Genomic DNA, 941 nt, shown 5'->3' on the forward strand with positions numbered 1-941 from the left:
GGACCGGTCCAGCCGGCTCAAGTGCCGGCCTAACAGAGTGAATCTACTGAGACTTTTCAGACTTCTATTTCATAATGTTTAGAGTTTAAATGAACTAAATAAAAGTGTTAATTATGAATAAATTCTTCACGATGTTATGTTGTCATATAATCACGAGACTTGATAGATATGATCCCTAAAGTTGTTCTTATGTTGTAGAGCAAATTCAATTATTGTTATTTTTTCAACTTTTTTTTCCAAACAAAAAGTATGGAGTATGGATTTTTCCACGTTTTAAAATAAGTTTTCCATAAACTAAGATGTGCATGCATCTATAGAATGAAGTTAATTATCATATTGTCTTCAACTTCACAATAACTAGCATTCCATTTCAATTGTCTTGCATCCAAAATTAGCTTGCATTTTACAGCAACATGAAAAAGGTAAACAGTTCTAGGATAACTTACTGGGCCAAAATATCTTGAATCTAAACTCGAAGATGAATTGTCACCCTCAACCCAACAATGCCCATCAGGGATTTTTAACATATCAGAGGCAACACGAATCCATTCACCAGGCAAAGCTATCAAACGTTTGACATATATTTGCTTGTGATTACTTGGAGACCTGCAATATGTAAAAAAAATAAAAAAGATGCAATTGCATGAATACAAAATAACGCAGAAGAATTTCTTCGGGTACATTTTAATAAACTAAAAGCAACAGCAAATGGTCATTCAACTTACTGGAAAATCACAACATCTCCATGGGAAAATTTGAAGTCATGAAGGCAGAATCTTTCAATTAGTACAAGATCACCTGTGAATTGTGATCAAGAAGCTTTTCCATATAAATGTATAATCAGCCTCTCAGGATCATACTTGAGAACAGAACTCTTTCATTTTCTTCTTCCAACTATAACCAGTTGGTCTAAAGGTAGTACCTTTTAAATACCCAGGGAA

The 941-nt window shown here is 33.5% G+C and overlaps 1 protein-coding gene across 1 annotated transcript; it reads right to left on the bottom strand.

Annotated features, from left to right (window-relative positions):
* Positions 1–6: 6 nt before the first annotated feature.
* LOC110105496 (mitochondrial inner membrane protease subunit 2-like) lies at positions 7–938 on the bottom strand (the record flags this gene model as incomplete). The annotated part of the gene is made up of 3 exons (XM_020835026.2): positions 7–606; positions 726–798; positions 923–938. Coding segments are annotated over 3 exons (384 nt in total), but the record flags the coding sequence as incomplete, so codon positions are not given.
* Between the last annotated feature and the right edge of the window lie 3 nt (positions 939–941).

This window comes from Dendrobium catenatum, unplaced genomic scaffold (assembly GCF_001605985.2).
Source record: "Dendrobium catenatum unplaced genomic scaffold, ASM160598v2 original_scaffold_93732, whole genome shotgun sequence".
In the NCBI taxonomy this organism is placed as follows: domain Eukaryota; kingdom Viridiplantae; phylum Streptophyta; class Magnoliopsida; order Asparagales; family Orchidaceae; genus Dendrobium; species Dendrobium catenatum.